Source organism: Engraulis encrasicolus, chromosome 21 (assembly GCF_034702125.1).
Source record: "Engraulis encrasicolus isolate BLACKSEA-1 chromosome 21, IST_EnEncr_1.0, whole genome shotgun sequence".
In the NCBI taxonomy this organism is placed as follows: Eukaryota; Metazoa; Chordata; class Actinopteri; order Clupeiformes; family Engraulidae; genus Engraulis; species Engraulis encrasicolus.
Genome location: NC_085877.1, coordinates 11187712 through 11205688, shown reverse-complemented (window position 1 = coordinate 11205688; position 17977 = coordinate 11187712). Strand labels below are relative to the sequence as shown.

Sequence of the window (17977 nt, the reverse complement as noted above, 5' to 3'; positions counted from 1 at the left end):
GACGATCCCTTTTGTACCTAAAGGGGGTTGGGGGAATGGGAGAAACATTCAAGGTTTTTTTTTAGTTATCTTAAAGATGAGATTAAAAAATGCCGCTGAGATTGAAAAATTCAGCCTCCTTAGTTCTTTTCACCAGCGTTGTTGGTGTTTCAGTCCAGTATCGTCATCCTCATAGCAAAAGGCACTAACGCAGTCACACGTTTGCTACATATCATGAAATCTTAACACAGGCACACTAGAACGGCCCTTGGTCTAATCTAAAAGAAAAAAAAATAGCAAAATACATTCCCTCAAAAAGAGCAATGAAAATCTAGAAGAGTTTTTTTCCAGCAAAATCGAGAGTCACATTCCATTTTTGTTCATTTCCTCACGTTACTCTGCCTCCTCCTCTGCAACACCAGAGGTTTCCATTGGCTCGTCAGTATCACAACTCTTGTCTTGATTGGCTGGTGGCTTGTCTGCTTCCTCCTCTGCCACGACGCTATTGGTTGAGATTGCACTTGGCTCCTCCGAAGTGTCCTTGGCAGTCTTGATGGCCTTAGGGGTCACTGGCCCAGAATGCACCTTCATGTGCCCCTAGAACGGCAAACACACATAAAAACATTTCATTAAAAATGCAGTCAGTATACAACGATTCTCATACATTTAGATTACGGTATGTTAGGCCTTTAGATTGTGTTATCCATTTTTTTTATTGAATTGTAAGCAACTGGGCTTATTCTTGAAGTGTGACATATGTTTTATCGGCCTTCAGTCTCTAAGAAGTCCAGATGCTTACGGCTAAACTCTTTGGATTTCACTAAAAAGCAACAATTGCTTTAAAAAAAATAAAGATTAAGTAATTGAAATTCAGTTTAACATGGGGCTACAAAGGGGCAACACAGCATCTATTAAGTCAAAGACTGTATCATTCTGCTGTAACAATTACCTTCCACTTTAATCAATGGAACTAGCTAAACCAGATATGGCAGCTTAACTTAACGTAACGTAATATAACGTGACATATCAAGGTATCCCCCGCCTTAGATTGTACAGTGTTTGGTCATAGACTATAAGTATTGAGTCAAAACTATTAGGTTGACTGTCACGCAGCAGTTTGCTCATGGTGACGGATTATGATTCCATGGGCCCCTGGGCCAGACAATAAGAAAGACCCCCCTCAATGGGTGTTGCTAGTTAAATAAAAACAAGGATTCAGGGTTTTTGGCCAGGTGAGACAGTCTATGTCAGTGGTCTCCAAATGCCGTCCCGCGGGGCCAGACCCGGCCTGGGCATGTCAAACATTTGGCTCGCCATAAGTTTGGAACTAATGAAAACATTCAGTATATGTGTTTTATTTGTGGCCTTACGTTCAGGTAATTTCTTTGGCCCGCAGCCTCATTTGCACTACATAATTTGTCCCTTGGCGAAAAATAATTGGATACCACTGGTCTATGTTGTCAGAAGTTTGGGCGGTTGTCTCCCGATAGAATTTGAAAACACAGTTGTCAAAAGTGTGATTTTAACGCAATAGAAGAATTCATATATAGAGGCTATAGAGCTTCAGCGCCCCCTTGACTCTTGGGCCCCTAGGCTTGGGCCCAGAAGGCCCGTGTAGTAATCTGTCCCTGTCTGCTCACCTTGAGTCCGCTGCGGCTGGCGTACTCCTTGCCGCACTGGTTGCAGGTGTACACCGGCTTCTCAGCCCGTGCGCCTCTGGAGGTCTTCACGGGGGTCACTGGCTGCGTCTCCTCCTCTGTGCCCTCTGCTCCTTTGTCCTCCTCCTCCTCTTTCCTCTCTTCTTCCACCTCCTCCTCCGCTTTCCCTGCCACATCCTCCTCCTCTTCAACCTCCCTCCCAGACCCCCCGGCTGCTAGGGTATTCTCATGTTTCACCAACTCCTCTTTCTCCTCAATCTCCTTTTCTTCCTCCTCATCCTCCTCCCGGTTCTCCTCTTCCATGGCCACGTCCTCTCCTTCTCCAGTGGCCTGAAGTCCATTTTGCGGTGCTGCGGTAACAGCATGGGATGCTGGCTCTGCGGTTGTCGGGGAGGTCGCGTCATCGTCAGTGCACGTCTCCGCAACGGGTTCTGCCTGGGTGGCGGGCCCCTCGTTGGCAGAGCCGGGGCTGGAGGGGGGTGTGAGAGCGCTGGGGGTGTCCGTGGCCTCCGAGACAACCACGGTGGCGGTGGGAGCCTTGACGACAGTGCTGATAGTCGGCGCGGGACTTTTAGCACGGGACAAGGACACAACACTCTCTGACTCCCCAGAACCAGAGCGGTCTGCTCGCACGCACAGAGACAAGGGTGCCATGTCGTCTGCATCTGCGTCTGCGTCTGCGTCTGCATCGTCTTGCTGGACGGAGTGAGAATGGGAGCTCATCAGTGAGTGGGACGTGGAGTGGTAAGGTGCAGTGGTGAGGTCACCGCTCTTCAACAGCGCAGAGGCTGCAGCAGATGGACCGTTCAACATCTGAGGCCTACTCATCACCAGGGACAAGGGGTCCTGTAAAATACACAGGAGACGAGTTGGTATCTAAGTAGAGTAAGTAAGTAAGAACATAGAGTAAGTATGAAAATTAAACACAAAGTGAAAGGGTGGCAGTCCATACATGGGACAAGCAATTACTGTGGTTAGTAATGATATCAGTGTCACTATAAACTTTGGCAGGTAGTCAAACTCATGGGAATAACATACATAACCCCAATAGCCTATATGTATTAGTTTCCCCTTGTGAATCAATTGTTGGAATTCAATTCAAATACCACAATAGCACTTCTGTAATAAATATAATACTTCTATAATGCTTCTGTATAATACTTCTAAAATACTTCTCACTTCTGAGCTTAAACCCCTTTGCGCAGAGCCTATCCTATAACCTTACACGTCACCGAAATTATAATGGCTCTGCTTCAATCTGTAATGTCATAGCAGTTTTGTTATGATGTAGTTGAGTTGTTTTCAGCAAAGAGTGAATAGGCCTGCCCGTAACACAATCTGCACTATGAGGCTACACATAGACTATCATGTCAAAAAAAGATACCTATGGCCACAATGAATAAGAATAAAGGCTGAATGGCTAGTGACTCGGGCAAACCACCAGCCACAGTGACCAGTGAGTGAAAAAGTTACTTTGCATAAAACTGTCCACTAAAGTCAATATTTATGAAGACAAGAGGAGGCACCGTCCCCTTATTCACAGCAATCCTGGTAGCCATTATTTCTAGGTAGACCTGAGCAATGTAAATGAACGGAAAAGGGGCTCACTTCTGTCAAAAAATGGCACTATACACAAGGACAATAGTTGAAATTTGTTGCTAAATATCTACCCAACTAATAAGAAATGATTTAAAAGTGTATTTTATCGACTCATGTGATTTAAGTAGACATTTAGACGTTTCAAATCTGGTCCTTGATTAATGACTTCATTAGACAATTTTTTGACAGAGGTGGGCGTGTTCTCCATTGCTTTACATTGACTGAAGAGCACTGGTTTATCTTCAGAAGATGGAGGCTGTGCTTGCCGTTTCACGGTGCTGACACGGATTGCCGTGCCACCTCTAGACTAATGTTCAACCTCTATGACCTTGTAACAATGGAAAAAGAAATAAGACACTGTCACCAATAGTCTGTAATAACTAAGTTGTTTTGTATAAAACTGTCTGCAAAGCTAATGTTTATTGGGGGGGGGTCTCTGTTTTCTAGTGGCATCAGCTGAACAGCAGAAGGTATGATACAGTTTTTGTTTGTATCGATTGGTTCAGGGTAATGGATAATCAAAATGGAAACCAAAAGGCCGAAATAGCAATTCACTGAATTCTCCCAACTTCCTAACATGTTCTTCATGCACCCATACATTTCTGTTGGACTTCAGTACTGCTACGACTGCATACCTGCTTCTCCGTTTCAGCCGAGGCAGCTAGACCAGCAGCTTCAGCAAAGACACCACCGCCTCGCTCCAAGTTGGATTTCACGCTCAGGTCAGCCAGCAGGGAAACGGGCTCCCTGTGAACGGATCCATCATTGTCTGGAGCCGAGAGCACCAGAGAAAGGGCCTTGTTGCTGCTGCTGCTGCCCAGATCCAGAGGCTTATCCTGGGAGCCCATGCTCAGGTTGGTGGGGTGGTCCTCCTGCGGAGAGCCGATCTCTGCATCACCCGCGGCATCTTCCACGTGCATCTCCTTCTCCTGTTCCTCTGTGCCGTTCCCGTCGGGCGGGATCTGCCCACCGAGGTGCAGGCGTATGTGGTGCTGCAGCACCAGGGCATTGGTGAACTTGCGCTGGCAGAGCGGGCAGGAGTTCTGCTGGGCGCGTCCGGCGCCGCCGTTGGCCTGGCTGCGGGAGTGGTGCGCGGCCACGTGCGCCCGCAGGCTGCCCTTGGTGGAGAAGGAGCGGCCGCACTGCTTGCAGGGGAAGGGCCGCTCGCCAAGGTGCGTGGCCTGGTGCAGGCGCAGGGCCTGCGGGCAGCTCAGCACGCGCAGGCACACGCCGCACTGGTTCGCCGAGAGCGCCGTCGTCCCCGTCCCCGTCCCCGATGGTGACATCAGGGACGGGGAGGAGGTTGTCGTGGCAACAGAGGAGGCTTGGATACCACCGCTGCCGCCACTGAGGTCAAGGTTGATGTTGGGGTTCAGGCCTAGGGCGGCCATCATCTCCCTCCGATAGGCCGAGGAGGCGGAGGAGGAGGAAGTGACATCGCTGGAGGAAGTGGGCGCGTCACTGGAGGACAAGCTGTGAGCTCCTCCTTGTGGCTGCTTCTCCAGCTTCTGGGCGAGCCGCTGCAGCTTGCTGGTGTCGGAGGTGGTGGAGGAGGAGGACGGGGAGGTGGAGGAGGAGGGGGAGGAGGAGGAGGCGGCGCTGGCCTTGCCGGGGTAAGGGGAGAAGGGGAAGGCCAGCTGGCCGTGAGGGGAGGCCAGGGACGACGGGTGCAGTAGGGCCAGGCCAGGGTGGTGGTGGGCTCCCGCCGCCCCGCCGGGGAAGAGGATCTTGGGGAGGTGCGCCAGCTGTGAGTATGGCGAGCCTCCGGCCGCGGCCGCGGCGGCCAGCAGGGCTGAGTGCGGCGGGGTGTTCTCATCGAAGCGCTGCTGCTTGGAGCCCTTCAGCGGGCCCGCGGACGAGGAGGAGGAGGACGGGGAGGAGGTGGTGGAGGCGTTGGCTGAGGAGGAGGAGGTGCGGTTGAGCTGCAGCAGGGAGTGGGCGGTGGAGAGGAGCGCCAGGTCCACACTGGGGGGCAGCGGGAGAGAGGAGGGGGAGGGGCGGCCCGCCGAGCCAGACAGGAAGCCCAGAGAGGCGGCCATGCTGTCGGGAACCACACCAAGGGCACCCTGCAGAGCAAAGCAGAACACAGGATTAATCAGAGTAGAGAAGGGTAGAGTAATGTAGAGCACCACGACCAGGGCACCGTGCATGACAAAGGGGTGCATTTCTCGAAAATGTAGCTTTTAGCCAGTTAACAACTTGGGTAGTTGCCAATGGGAAATTGCATTGCCAACAACAAAGTAGCTAATGTAGTTAGCAATTATTGTTTCGAGAAAGGCACCCCAGAACACAATATTAAGCAGAGTAGAGTAGGGTAGAGTAGAGTAGGGTAGAGTACTGCAGGGATTAAAGCAAAAAAAAGTCATCTGACTGAACTTTTTTACCGGTTAGGTACCCGATCGAGTATCACTCCGTAACCCTACGAAAACCAATGTAGCCAGGCTCTGCCCTCGTAACGAAATATACACTGGTTTTACGCAAGGAATGGTGTCATAGGCTCAGAGCCAGCGCTAGACATAGGCAGACAGGGCAGTCGCCTAGAGCAGAATAGGCCTATGTCTTGAGGGTGCTAGTAATACCAAAAACTGCCACAAAATCAGAGCTTCAACCAACATAAAACTTTACACTTCACATTAACAATGAATATTCATTATACACTAAGTAGGTCTGTATACACTCAATATGAATGTACCTGTAGGTACTAAATCAGATGTGCTCAATCAGATGTAGGCCTACAATGCTATGCTTTCAGATGCCAATTCCTAAATACAAAAAAAAAGGGAAAGAGGGAGAGGGGGCAGGCCTAGGCCACCAGATTGCACTGAACTGCAATTTGGGGCAGGTTTTGGTTATTTCCTCTTATTTCTACCCATTATTTATGAATTGTTCACAACATTATGCAGAATGGATTCACAATGAGTTTTGCTTCAAAATGGTAGCTGATCTCACAGAATTATTGACTTGGAATTGCAATGAGTTGATACAGTGATCCCATTATGGTTTTTGTTGTTGGTGAAAGCACTGGTGCGCATTGCTTGCAGTTGTATTTCTTACATTTAAAAAACAATGCACTGTCTGGTCATAGCAATCAGAGGGAGAAAACTAGTTGTTGGTTATTTGTATGTTGTTCACCATTTTTCACTATTCATCCTGTTACGAACAACTTGTTGACGTTTACAAACAGGGTGCGGACGGTAGTCTGCCTCTGTGTTCTACCGTTTTGAAAACCTATGGCTACTTTTTTGCCTCTCGATGTGCGGTGCCAGGCACACGCTTACCATTGATATAAAAAAAACCGTCCCCAATTCCTGCACGCACTCGTGTTCTCTCATACAAGCTGACACGACGCACGCAGACACGACACAGTCACAGCCAGACGTCTATCGTTTAACAAAAGTAACACACTTTCCCAAGCTTGTCGCGCAACTTTCCACTCGAATCAAGGCAAATCGCCCACCCATCAGCCCTGTGCGCAGTGCGCAAATAACTGAACTCAAACGAAACGCATAGTCCGAGAAGATGGACACAGACGTTGAGCCACTCAAAAACAAGCACGCACACACAACTGTTGCTGCACACTATTCCAGTTAGCAAAAATAGCATCAAACAATAGCCAACAACAAGCCTTGAAAGTGAAACAAACATCGAAACGGCATTTATCGACCATATGAGTCCACCCATCAGGACACTGCTTCCCAGAACAAGACGTGGCATAAAATATTGGCTCTGCCTGGGATAGCAACAGTGACTCCTGTAAAATGCAACCCATGTTTAACTTATTTCTTGAATATATATCGGCAACAACAAAGTTAATCTGCTATGATTACAGATGAGACAGTAAAGTATCCGTTGTCAGAAAGACAACTAGAGCTAGTTCTATCATAGCCCTTTTACGCAGCCAGTCAAACGCGCTAAACTTTGAGGATGAAACGCGTGGTATCCTAGCTAGCTGCCAATGATAGCCGACCGTCCCATTGGGGCTATGAATAATGTTAGTAAAAGCCACAATGCTTAAAATGCAAACCCTTCATGAAAAAGACATCATGCGCAGTCGAAGTAAACTATTCTTTTTTTCCTAACTATCTGCCACGGCAGGTGCAACGATAATGGAAACGTGTCCTTCTTCCAGCTATGCATTCCATGCATATGCATTATTAGCCCATTTTGGAATCTCAGTCCAACTCGTTTAACGATTGTCATGGCACTTTGAAGACATAGTATTACACGTATTTTCTTTTCTGCCATCAGCAACAATGTTGGCTTTTTTTTTTTTTAGTCTCTCGCGCTGCACCGCCACCGAATTGTTCACCGCTGGTGCTGTACTTCTTCTTTTTTTTTTTTTTTTGGAAGAACGGGAATGGCTCAAAACTACTGATGAGTGAATCTGTTGTAGGCCTATCACACCAGTGGTGGAGTGTATAACTAAATCCGTACACCAAACACCTCTTGTCACCTTCTCATGACCAGGAGTGCTCTCGATTTGTGTTCAGTTGGAAAGTAAAAATTGTGAATTAATTGACATAAATTATACGGACGGAAATCCGTCCAAACGAACATCCAGTTGACGGAAATCCGTCGTAGCGACGGAAAACTTTAATCCCTGGTAGTGTAGAGTAGCGTAGAGTAGAGTACAGTAAATTACATCACAATAGTGTAGGGAATAGAGTTGTGTACAATAAAGTGTATTGATATGACAAAGCAGAACAAAGTCTTGACCCCTTTGCGCAGAGCCTGTGGTATAACCTTACTGTCCCCAAAAGTGTAATTAAGTGTATTAATCTGTCACTCAAGGCTCTCGGTAATGTCATAGCTATGCTGTTATGATGTAGTTGAGTATTTCAGTGAATGGGGCTCACCAGCGGCCTCATCTGCACAAAGAGGTTGCACAAAGTAGAGTAGTGTTGAGAAGGGTTTGAGTACTGTAGAGTAGTGTGGAGTAGAGTACAGTAGAGTAAAGTATATCACAGTAGTGTAGGGGATAGAGTTGTGTACAGTAGAGTGCAATTACATAGAGTAGGGTAGGGGGTAGAATAGGGTAGAGTACAGGAGAGTTTACTAGAATATAGTAGAGCAGAGTAAGCAAAGTGGAGTAGAGTAGTACAGTAGAGTAGGGTAAGGCAGAATTAAGTATAGTAGAATAGAGTAGAGTATAACAGATTGGTCCTGAGAGTGTTCAAGGTGTCCAGCCGCATATAACACAGAGAACATTGCACAAATCCAACATGTCCAACTCATCTCTCATTTACACATAGCGCATCATTCGTCATTCACAAATTTTACCTTCACGCCAAACGACTCCTGCTCCGACGACTGCTCTGCCCGCCTCTTCCTGCTTCTCGGGCCCGTTCCATTGGTCCCTCCGGCTCCTCCGCTGCTGCCCGATTGGCTGCTTCCCTCGGAGAGGGCGGGCGGCAGCAGGGAGAGCGAGAGCTCGGGGTTCTGCTCGCGGTGGCGCAGGAAGTGGGCCTTGAGGTTGCCACGTGTGGTGAAGCGGCTGAGGCACACGGGGCACTGGTAAGGCCTTTCCCCCGTGTGCGAGCGCAGGTGGATCTGCAGCGACGAATCACTGCTCAGCACCTTGCCGCAGAAGCGACACGCGTGCTGCTGTCGGCCTGACGACGCGGTCGCCGCCGCTGCCGAGGACGATGATGTCGTTGATGACGCCGCCACCGACGAGGTTAACCCTGCGAGGGCCGAGCCGACGATAGAGGCATGGGAGCCGATTCCCGCGTGGTCGTGGTGGCCCAGGCTGGAGGCGGCCAGCGCTGCGGCGGAGAAGCCGTTGGTGTGGCTGAAAGGGTTGGTCGCCGCGCCGTGGGACTTGCCGCTGGTGGCGTCATGAGGGAGGAAGCGCGTGGGCAGCCCCAGGGACAGGGAGAGCGGGTGCAGGGAGGCAGCAGCGGCGGCGCTGGACATCAGGCTGGCGGCGGTGGTGGCGGACAGGGCCGAGGAGACGGAGGTCAGGGCGGAGGAGGTCAGGGCGCTGGGCGTCGTCTTGCTGGAGGACTGGCCGTTCGTCTTGGAGCCCGCAGAGGAAGTGGAGGTGGACTGCAGCAGCGACGGGATGCTGGAGAGTAAAGACGCAGCCGTGGAGACCGCCGACGCCATGCTGGTGCCCGAGACGATGTGAGGTGGGGAGGGGGATGAAGAGTCCCCATTTGACCTCTGACCCCCACTTCCAGGCACCTGGGCGGAGCCGCCGTCTTGGGTGGCATTGAGCCCTCCACCCAGACGCAGCACCTGAATCAAAATTCAAGCAGAGTTGTATAAAAGTTAGCCTCGGAAATCCCATGCTGCTTTGCACAATCGTTCCGATCTGAAAGACAGCATGGATTTTATCCCTAGGGAACAGTGGCTAGGACTGTCTTTTCTTTTGGAATTCATATTGCTCTTGGAATTAGCAAAAAATCAGTTTTACTTAGCTGAAGCAAAGTGCTTCAGCACAAAGTGTAATTGGGTCAAAGATATTTTGGGGGGGGCTCAGATGGTGCAACAGTATAATGCCCATGAATTAATTAGTAATTAGTGGTTGATATGCTGCAATGAATAGTCTTCTTACATAGTCCACTAAAAACAAAATTCATACAATAGTGTCACTGGCTGTCGTTGCACCGGCCTGATGTGTGCTACAGCTGAAATGTCACTGACCCATGTGACATGACCTTCAACTAACTCAGTAAGAGCTTGAGGGCAAAAGGCAGCCATGAAACACATGGAAAACCCCTAATAAAACACAAGTGAAGAGTTCAGATGCAAAACCCCCTAAGTGCCTTTTCAGAAAATAATCTTAATTCATTTTTATTTAATACAAAGCTATCAAAATTGCATATATTTTAATTTTATTTATGTAATATAACTATTTATATGTATTATCAAGTACATAAATGTAAACCAAACCAACAACAGGGTTCTCTAAAAATATAGAAGTGCAGGTCCTCAGAAATGGAGTTAGGGGGTTTTGCATCTGAACTCTTCAAGTGTAAATCTGGAGATAGTGACCTGTCTGCATATCTCCTCTGTGATCTGCATCTGGTGTATCTGCCTCTGCTGCAGCACTCTCAGCTCCTCCAGTAGCACCGCCAGTGTAGGAGGCATCTGTACCTGTGGTGGGACGCCAATACAGTAACAGACCTGGTGTTAATTCAACACTTGGAGGGGATTAACACTCATTCAGCAATTACATGGGTGAGGGTTCAACTGGACCTGTGGTGGGATGCCAATACAGTAACAATGATGGGTGCGCTCAATGTCTTAAGTAAAATGAAAGACTTTGGATGCCCACAAAAAAGGACAGCAATCTTAAAATGGAGGAAAAACCGCACTGACAAGCTAAGTCTCATTTCGGATGCATTGACGTATCACACACACTGATGATGGCTTAAGGGCCAAAACGAGTCTGCTTGTGGACAGGGGGGTAACAAATAATCTCAGTTTGTGTGAGACTCAGCTTGTGTGTGCGGTTTGTCCTCCATTTTAAGTCTAACAGTGCCGATACTAAATTGATACGAAGAGGGTATTAACACAAACACCCCCACAGCTCTAAGGCACCTTCAGTACACCATTCAGAAATTATGATCCTACTTAGTCAAACATTTAAATACTGCTAAGGTACAGTATGTAATATTTTTTTCAGTAGTTTAGTTCCATAATTTATGCTGCCCATTCACAAATGTTATCTTTTTCATGAGTATATTCCACAACCATTAATGTCTAAGTATTCATTATGACAGGGAAAATTACACTTTTACATACACAAATAGGTGTTTTTTCTCTGTGTCTGTTCAATTTCCAGTAGCCTAATAGACACTATTGCTGAAAAACTTACTGTACTTTGGTCTTACTAGTACAGTAGAGTTGCAATGAGCTGCATGGTTGCAATGCCTATTCTGGGCACCGTACTACAAACTGTACCTATAAATATGTATTATAAAAGTGATAAGACTAGTGATAAGTGAATATGATGTTAAATGTGAATTAAGACATTCCTACTTCATATTACTACTCCACTCACATCACATTACTACTTTATACTGTATTGTAATTTCACCAATTTCAATTCTCTGTGTAATCTATGCTCTAACTAAACATCAGCCAACCGGCCAGCTGATAAAAATAAAGTTTGGCTGGTAGAAAAACGTACTAGCCATTTAGACTGATAGTCAATGTGTGTTTGGCTGGTTAGATTTAACATCCTCTAGCCAAATCGGCTAATGATGAAAAAAGTTCATTTACAGCCCTGGTAATAACAATCATTACATATTGAATTGATAGTCAAGTACTCTTTGACTTTGACATGCCTGACTTCCCCATTTTAAGTGTGGAGGATGTGGAACTGACCGTGGGGTGAGCTGCCGCGGGGGGGCTGGGTGGAGTGGGCTGCTGCACTGGGCTGGCACTCCCGTGATGACGAGGCGCCCCTCCCAGAGAAGAGGAGGAGGAAGAGGAGGAGGAGAGGGCGGAAGACAGGGCGGAGGAGGTGGTGGTGGTGGCAGAGATGCCCAGCTGTGGGGAGGTCATGGCGGAGTGGGGGTGGGGTTGGTGGCTGGGCTGGCGCGCCAGCGGGTGGTGGCTGTGGCCGTGACTGTGGCTGTGGCTGTGGCTGGTCTTGGCGTGGCCCGGGGGCGAGGAGTGGGTCTGGGAGGACAGGGACGGGTGCGGGAAGTCGGGCGAGAGCGAGGAGAGGGTGTTGGGCAGGGAGGTGGTGTAGGGGGCGATGTGGTGGTTCAGCCAGTGGGGAGGAGAGGAGCTCTCGCTGGGCAGGGATGGGGCGTGCAGGCCCCCGGGAGACGGTCTAGGGGCCAACGGAGGGTGGTGGTCCTGGATGGCCGGGGGAGAAGAAGAGGAGGAGGAGGGGGAGGAAGAGGAGTGGGGAGAGGAGGTCGCATCGGACGCCAGGGAGGCCGATGGGGATTTCACTCCCAGCTGCTCATCTGTAAACAAACAGCAGAGAGATGGTGAGATTTTTGTATCATTTTGCACTTGGTTCACCTCAAAACAAAAAAGTAACAACAACAACTCTTATCTGTAAACAAACAGAAGAGATAAAGACATTCACGAAATTTGAAATTATTGTATTATTTTGCGCATATTTCATGTCACAGCATTACATCACATTAGATTACAATACATGTAGCTGACCCTTTTATCCAAAGCGACTTACAGTTCATTTTCACATACAGGGTATTGGTTACAGTCCCTTGAGTAGTACAGGGTTAGTTGTCTTGCTCAAGGGCACCTCAGCCATGGAGTGCGGTAGAGAGTGGAAGGGTTGGATACGAACTTGCAACCCTCTGATCTAAATCCCATCTCCTTTACCACTAGCCGACGGGCCACGGCACAGCAAATAAGGAAACATCAAATCAGCATCCAAGGCGAGAGACTGTCTCCTCCACACCAAAAACTCCAATATACTGTACATACCAGTGTTAATTTCGTCAACCATGACTATGACTAAAATATTTCGTCAAAGCCCTTTTTTGATTTTCGTCATTTAGACTAAGACTAAGACTAAATTGGCAAGGCAATGACTAAAATATGACTAAGACTAAAACTGATTTCGTCATTGTGACTAAGACTAAGACTAAATTTAAAAAAGCTGACTAAATTAATACTGGTGTCAAATAAAATAGAGAAAAAGAGAACCAGTGTGTGAAGACGTTTCATTCTGCACAGTGTGATATATGTTAAAAAGAGAAGCAGTGTGCGGATAAGGTTTATTCTGTACAGTCAATGATATATGTTAAAAAGAGAAGCAGTGTGTGAAGTTCTATTATGTATTGTACAGTGTTGACTAAAATGACTAAAATGACTAAAAAATGACTAAGACTAAAATTGATTTTCGTCATTTAGACAAAAACTAAGACTAAATTGGGAAGGCAATGACTAAATTATGACTAAGACTAAAATTGATTTTCGTCATTGTGACTAAGACTACGACTAAATAAAAAAAAGCTGACAAAATTAACACTGGTACATAACCAAGTATGACAACTGAACATGAGCTGAAAGCTTGATACCAGGTGAACAACAGCTTGTGGCTGCTGTGCACAGACCACAACCCTTTATTTATACACCCAGGAGAGAGAGAGAGAGAGAGAGAGAGAGAGAGAGAGAGAGAGAGAGAGAGATGAAGAGAGAGAGATGAAGAGAGAGAGGGAGATGGAGATAGAGATAGAGATGGACAGACAAAGACAAAGACAAAGAGGGGGGAGAGATGGCAGAGAGAGAGAGAGAGAGAGAGAGAGAGAGAGAGAGAGAGAGAGAGAGAGATAGAGATAGAGAGAGAGAGGAGAGCGAGAGAGAGAGAGAGAATGACCTGTTTACATTGACAGTACAGTGTGAAAGTTATTTGAAGCAAGTTTCCCAGTCCGTTACACGAATCCCGCAAGTTGTTTTCAAGTCATATGCTTTAACCTAGCTTTACCTTGACTGCAATAAACCTGCATGGCAAACTATGGGCACACTGACGTGCTGCTGTTTCCTCCAGACCAAAACAGTCAGACAAACTTGTCTGAGGTCATGTTACCCAAAGAGTTAAGTAGTCCCTTAAAGGGACAGTTTGGTCAATTTCAACATGCAGTTGTAATGCTCACACTACCCTGGACTTGTCAGTGCCTGAGATTTTTTTTTTCTTCTTCTTCAGCCGTTTCCGAGATCCTGGTCATTGTAATGGGGGCAGCTCTTTGTTTACATTTCAAAAAAACATTTTTATTCATTCCCAAAAACATCCAAAAGGTTATAAAACATCAGCAGACAACTAGCAAACAGCAGTACCTTTTGGGAAAATATTTGGAGTTGGCCTATGTTTCATTTTTTAAAAATGTAAACAAACGCTGCCTCCATTAGAATTGCTCATATCTCGGAAAGGGATGAGCCGAAAAATGTGGCATCACCAGGTACTGACAAGTCAAGGGTAGCGTGAGCAATACAACTGCATGTTGAAATTGACCAAACTGTCCCTTTAATGCACACTGTGCCTCCAGTGGCATGCTGTAACACTATGACATAACACAGGGCCTTTAGTAATGCACTACTACGACTTGGTCATTTGCCATTCTGGTAACAGCAAGTTTATAATTCTGTGTCTTAACGGGTTAAGCCACATTTCTCTTCTCTTTCAAAGAGGTTCATCAGTTCTGCATGATGCAGAGGGAAATGCTAGTATTAGAAGTTCAGTTGCTTACAAAATACTACCTGAATTGGACTACCTGAAGATTTTCATCAGGGGAAAGTTATGCTCTGGTCAACATTTAGTAGAGGGAATGCTCGTATGAGAACTTCAGTTGCTTACAAATAAAGTCTTTGGTGGAGAATTGGACTATAAATTGTTGCCATGACAATTGTTTATGGCAAAGGACACTAGTGCAGAGATGGCAAAAATAAGAGCTTTCTTTGACTAAAAGGTCACTGTCATTGATGTAGAGAGGGACCGCTACAATCAGGAGTTCAGTTGCTCACAAATAAACTCCTTGGACAATCAAGACCACCTTGTTACCATGCCAACGGCATTTCAAAGAACACTACTAGTACTGGTCACTACCGTTATCCTCTCCAATGAGCGGCAAAAAAAAACTGACCAGCCTTCCATCAGTTGGCCCTTTCATTCCTCCATGCTACCCTTCCCCCTCGACCCCGTAGAGGTCAGAGGTTAGGGAATGCTAAGGGTTCTGGGCACTGTCCAGGAGCTGTGATTGGTCTGCTGCACTGACCTCTCCTAGCTCGGGGGTCAAATTCTTTCAGAATCTTGAGTAGAGGGAATGAGAGAGAGAGAGAGAGAAAAGAAAAGAGAGTTGCCAAAAGAAAAGGCAGAAATGAAAAGAAAGAAAAGACACAGCGAAGGAGGTGGGATAGGAGGAAGGGAGGAGGAGGGGGGATGCAGGGGAGCTTAAAACCTCACTGACAATTCAGCTTCAACTCCTTTGCTTTATCCCTGCAGCTTTTTTGTATTGCATGCCTGTACATCCCTCCCCTCCACTCCTCCAACAGTACTCTTCTAAAACAGTTGCAGTCTAGTTTATTCAGTCAGGCACTGTTGTTCACTGCATCTCTAACTTTTGCTCCAGTCAGTGACAAGAACTTTTCAAAATGACCATATCAGTGCATGTTCCATCCAGACGTTTCGATCAAAACTACTGTATTCCACCAAACAGCCACAGTGTTTTACCTTTACTCATTTATTCTATACAAACTGTTGCAGTTCATCTCTGACTTTTGGTCAGTGACATGGTGAGTTTCTGTAAACTTTTCACAATGATGTTGCCTGTGTTCATTCCTCCCCTCCTCACCTAAGCAAAAACTACTCTTCCAGTTGGACCCGTTCACAGACAGTTTCACCTTTGCAAACGTTTTCACCTTTGCAAACGTTTTCAACATGTACTGTTCTTCACTGAATTCCCAAAATCTTGGCCAGTGACAAGACGCTAAGAACTTTTCAGCAGATTCAAGAAGCTGAAGATGATTAGGCCAAAAGATTTGTTTTGTCTGTCACGCATTCCAATAAATTACAATAAATCAATAATATTCATATGTGAAAGGCTGCCCGCACACTATTTTCCCTACTAATAACCTTTTTTTCCACACACTCAAAGACTTGATTTATTGAATTAGAGTACACTTGGACCACACTTCATACACTTAGTTCCTCCAAAATACTTTCTCCAATGACCACAAATGATTGTCCCCTCTGACAACCTGAGGTGCACGGAGACTTGACAAAATGGAGGATAAGTTGGAGGTGATTTTTTTTCTCTCTCTCTCCCAGCCTGTGAATGTTACCCACTAAAAGCCCCCGACTGAGCAGCAGTATGCAGTGAATAGAACTATGAGAGAGAGAGAGAGAGAGAGAGAGAGAGAGAGAGAGAGAGAGAGAGAGAGAGAGAGAGAGAGAGAGAGAGAGAGAGAGAGAAGGAGAAGGGGGGGGCATTGCAGAAAAGGAGGTTGAGGGAGAGAACAAGAGAACACGAGGGAGAGAATAAGAGCCGGAGGAAGAGAATAGAAAGAGAGAGATTAATCTTTACCCAAACACCCCCTCCCACCCCCTACTTCTCCTCTCCTCCGTTCACCTCCCCCTCTCTCCCATCCTCCCATCCTCCACCTCGGAGGATGAATAGAGGAGAACTTCTCCCCATTCTAATGAGGGACCTCCAGCGGATACGCAGAAGCTGACTGGCTGACTGATGGGCTTTGAGTGATGCTTGTCAGCAAGAAGACCACAGGAATCAACACACACACACACACACACACACACACACACACACACACACACACACACACACACACACACACACACACACACACACACACACACACATACACACACACACAAGAACAAGCACACATGCATGCATGCACAAGCATACACAAACATACATACACAGTGCAAACACACACACACACACACAAACACACACGCACGCATTCACAAGCATACACAAACACATATAGATGCACAAGCACTCACACACATCCATGCAGAGAGGGGTGGGGGGTCTCTCCTGTGTGAAGATATCTGCACTTCTCCCGTTTCACACACTCCCAGCATACACTTTAGTTTAGTTTACCCGTACCATGTCTGATTATCACCAAAAGCTTAGAGCCACCTGGTTGGCCAACCTCATACAGCCAACCTACACAATTGCTGTGTAATACATGTATTATACATGAGGCAGGATATTATATGAATTTCACACATTTCAAAAACATTCACAATTCATAGTTTTTTCACCAGTTGTCCTCGAATGCTTAACCAGGAATAAAAAACGGTGATAATAAAAGTTTTGTGCTAAACTTTGCGCACCTTTGGTAGATGTTTTAGAATACACGTTAGGGATCTTTACAGTAATGTGTAATGTAGTTACACAAGTCTTTTCCTGTCAAAAAACACAAAGTTTTCCCTCACCTTGCAGTAGTATCCGCGTGCCCCCGGGATCCGCATTAATGAGTTGCTGAGGTCTTTTTTGTTTCCGGCGTGACATGGTTCAGGACGAGGTGGAACGCTGCGCGCGAGGCACATCAACCGAAGCTCGCACCAAAATCTGCACTTCTCCAGGCGTCAAAAAGTCCTGCAAATCCTAGAAATTTAGAAATATCCCTTGTGCGAATAGGATGGCTCAGTGGAGCGCAGCATTGGACCGAAAAGCAAGTGGATATTCTATCATAACACCGGCGAACTGCACTCGCCAATGTAGCCAGCACAATGACGTCTTCAGCTACTGTGTGATTCGATCAGTGTGTGTGTGGCTGTTTTTCCTCAACAAGTACTCTCTTTCTCAAAGTTGCCCACTTTGCGCCGTGCCGTGCCCCTCCTCCCCGCGACTGTGTGTGTGTGTGTTTGTGTGGATGTGAATGTGCGTGTGCGCGCGCAAAGCCGCGCATGTGTGTATGCCACACACACACACACACACACACACACACACACACACACACACACACACACACACACACACACACAGTCACTCCTTGTTCTTCACTAACATTTGCATTTCAATGGCGTGGAACACCGTCTCTTTTACTGGCATATTTTTTTTTAACACACCATCCTGTATCCCGCCGTCAAAAGGTAGCTTTTTATTTCCCCATCAATTACCAAACAGTGACGGCATAGTTGCGCAAAGCTTTTAGAAACAAGGTTTTCCCTTCCAACTGACTGAGTTATTTGGTAGATATTTGTGTCTGTTGTTATTGTAGATGTGTGTGCCGTCTGGTATGTTGGATGAAAAAGTAAGCTAGACCTAGTTTTAGTT

At 46.8% G+C, this 17977-nt stretch overlaps 1 protein-coding gene across 1 annotated transcript; it reads right to left on the bottom strand.

The window, feature by feature from the left end:
* Positions 1-230: 230 nt before the first annotated feature.
* Positions 231-17209, bottom strand: si:ch211-212k18.5 (sal-like protein 3). Its single transcript, XM_063187652.1, has 10 exons — positions 17134-17209; positions 11586-12166; positions 10236-10337; positions 9178-9476; positions 9017-9144; positions 8517-8920; positions 3872-5302; positions 1875-2483; positions 1620-1772; positions 231-576 (listed from the first exon to the last, which is right to left on the bottom strand). The coding sequence occupies exons 1-10, from the start codon at positions 17207-17209 to the stop codon at positions 373-375; spliced, it is 3987 nt and encodes a 1328-aa protein (XP_063043722.1). The 3' UTR covers positions 231-372.
* Between the last annotated feature and the right edge of the window lie 768 nt (positions 17210-17977).